Raw genomic sequence first — 2836 nt, 5'->3', positions numbered from 1 at the left:
TATATATATATATATATATATATATATATATATATATATATATATCCATGTAAGCAACTGGTCGGCAAAACACATATTTTATCAAACTAATTAAAAAAACTGATAACCAAGACAAAAGTTTCACAATCACTTGCATATATTCTAGACATTTTTTTTAATCTTTTGGCCTTCCAACATAAATTTAGTATCACAACTATCAATCGGTATCACATAAAGTTTGATTTTTTATATATATAATTCTTGAGTTGATATTGGAATATTTTGAGTTCAAATCAAGTGGGTGAATAGTGCAAAGGTATATATGTGCATATATAAGTTATAAACCTTGAAAATTAAGACATCATATCTACCATTAGAGTTACACATTTACAGATGCACAATAAAAAAAAGATATATATATATATATATATATGTATAAATGCGAGAGTGAGACCACAAAGGAGCTTCTGAAAATGGCAGTGATGGTCCCTTCTCATTCCACTTTTTGTCCTTTTGGTGTCAATCTCTCGCCGTTCCTTTCTTCTTCTTCTTCTTCTTCTTCTTCTCTTTATTGTCATCTTCTCTTTGTTTATTTGTTTATATATTAGTCTCATAATTAATTGTTTCGCTTTTGTGTTAGTTTTGTTTTCTTTTCTTCTTTGCCTTTTTAAGCACAATGTTTTTGCAACTTAAGTGTGCTTTGTCTAAGTGGTGTGACCACAAGTTCACTATGTTTTCTGCTTTCCCTTTGGGATTTGCCCCTTAGGCCTTATGTTATAATATATATATATGTATGTATGTATTCTGTATTTGTTTTCGTGCATGGGACCTTTGGAAATCTAGGCATGACATGTTATATATATAAAGAGAGATGAATGAATTCTGAAGGGCTCGTATGTGTGTATAGGCTGACCTGATTTCTGGACAACCCAGTCTGTCGAGCCAAGAGGTGCTTATCTGCATCGCTTGGATACCTGAGAAAGAGACCAGAAAATGACATTTCAATATATATTTTTTAATTTAATTTCAATATATATGCATACTGGGAAATGATAATCATATATATACAACAAAAATGCAGACTTTCTCCTCCTTTTTCTTGCAAGAGCGTGAGAATCTAAGAGACAAAAGAAAAGCTGAGCACAGAACATATAGAAGCAGTCTTTGTGTATATATATGTGTGTATATATATATATATATTGTCCCTTATCGTTTTATTTATTTTATTTTTCCATGGGGAGACAACATCCCAAGGACACTGCGTCACTGACAGCTGAACCTTTCTTTGTTATTCTGCTTATATGACTCTTTAATGGTCAGACGAAAAAATAAAACACAAGGGGGAAATAAAGAAGGGTTTGCTTTCATTAGACAGAGACAGTGAAATGAAACCTAAGGATGTTATTATGATCCCAAAGCACTAAAAGCTTCGTGTCATCACTCTGCAATCACCTTTATTTATTAATTATTTATAGATTTCCATGCAAACACCCGCATTTATATCATCTCTCAAAAAAAAAAAAAAAAGAACATCATAGATATGCATACACATAATAGTTTATAGGAAAATGTTGTTCTTAACATTGTTCTTTAATTACAAGGCCCTTATATGTGCAACTCTATGCATCAATAAAGATTTTGGAAACAATAATGAGTATATATGTTGATTATAATATATATATATATATATATATATATGTTCCGTGTATAGATTGTTTCTAGACTATGTCATGAAGATTTTCAAGAATATGGATGATTAAGAAGTGGGAGAAAATTAATGGACTTACGGGTGAAGAAAATGCTCGAAAAGCCAAGCTCTGAGGATATTGACGGAGCGTTCGGGCAAACCGCGTTGGGGCCTCCACGCTTCCTGCTCCATCATGCCCATCTGGTGAAACGCGCGTTGCTGACGCAAACTCTGCTCGAGCAAACGCAGTCGCGGGGTCTCGCCCTTTGTTAAGCCCGAAGACGAGCCGGCAACGTCCTTCTCCCCGAGCTGTGAGATCGAAGGATGCCTTAGCTGCCCGGAAATCGCGTCCTTTAGGCACCTGAAGTGCCTGGACATGGCCTTTTGGGCCAATGCCGTGTACGGAACGGCCGCTCCGTAACCCATGACTAGGTCGAACGAGTTGACCACCATCTGCATTTGTTCACAGTAGTGGCTGTACCGTCGGTCCACCTGCCAATACCACATTAAGCCAAGAAATGACCGAAGACATGTTACAAACTCGTGTATGTTTTCACGTGATTAATGTTATGTGGTGCAGACTTTTGTCACGGCCGGAGACGTAACCTGCATACTAGTTCCAGTTATGCACGGGACTAATAAATAATTAAAATACATAAATGAATGTGAATTTTCAAGTGGAAGAAACAAAGCGGAGAAAGTTCCGTAATTAAACCAGTGAGGGAATCATTTAAAACGATTAAGAAAAAAAAATTAGGGAGCACGGAATATACCACAAGTGTCCGTTTTCCTGCAATAGCATTAGTACATATATACATTTAAGTAATTTAATTAACACCATATATGCTATCTCATATAGAACGTAAAAATAAAGGTGAAATAGTATTAGAGAAAAGATAAGGTCAACTACGAAATACATACAATTATTATATATATATATATATATGTTTATGTGTGTGAATAAAGAATGAAATAGCTTGAAGGACCGGCTTTGGTACGTAAGGAAGGTAGCTTATATGGAGAAGGAAACGCCAAATTCTGGTCGAAGACTTATCACTAAACGTAATTTCTTATGCTTTTGATTAATGGATGCCACCAAACGCCAAGAACAAACATATATATATATATATATATATATATATATATATATATATAATATATATATATATA

The 2836-nt window shown here is 34.4% G+C and overlaps 1 protein-coding gene across 1 annotated transcript in view; it reads right to left on the bottom strand.

Moving 5' to 3' along the window:
• LOC104807560 (BEL1-like homeodomain protein 4) overlaps window positions 1-2836 on the bottom strand; it is a 7218-nt gene that overhangs the window by 1780 nt on the left and 2602 nt on the right. The window contains exons 3-4 of the mRNA XM_010532889.1: window positions 1767-2158; window positions 893-953 (exon numbers count right to left, since the gene is read on the bottom strand). Coding sequence (XP_010531191.1) covers window positions 893-953; window positions 1767-2158 — 453 coding nt within the window. The remainder of the gene's footprint in view (window positions 1-892; window positions 954-1766; window positions 2159-2836) is intronic.

This window comes from Tarenaya hassleriana, unplaced genomic scaffold, assembly GCF_000463585.1.
Source record: "Tarenaya hassleriana unplaced genomic scaffold, ASM46358v1 Cleome13, whole genome shotgun sequence".
In the NCBI taxonomy this organism is placed as follows: Eukaryota; Viridiplantae; Streptophyta; class Magnoliopsida; order Brassicales; family Cleomaceae; genus Tarenaya; species Tarenaya hassleriana.
Note: the sequence above shows the minus strand (reverse complement) of the source record. Positions and strands in the feature narration are given on the sequence as shown.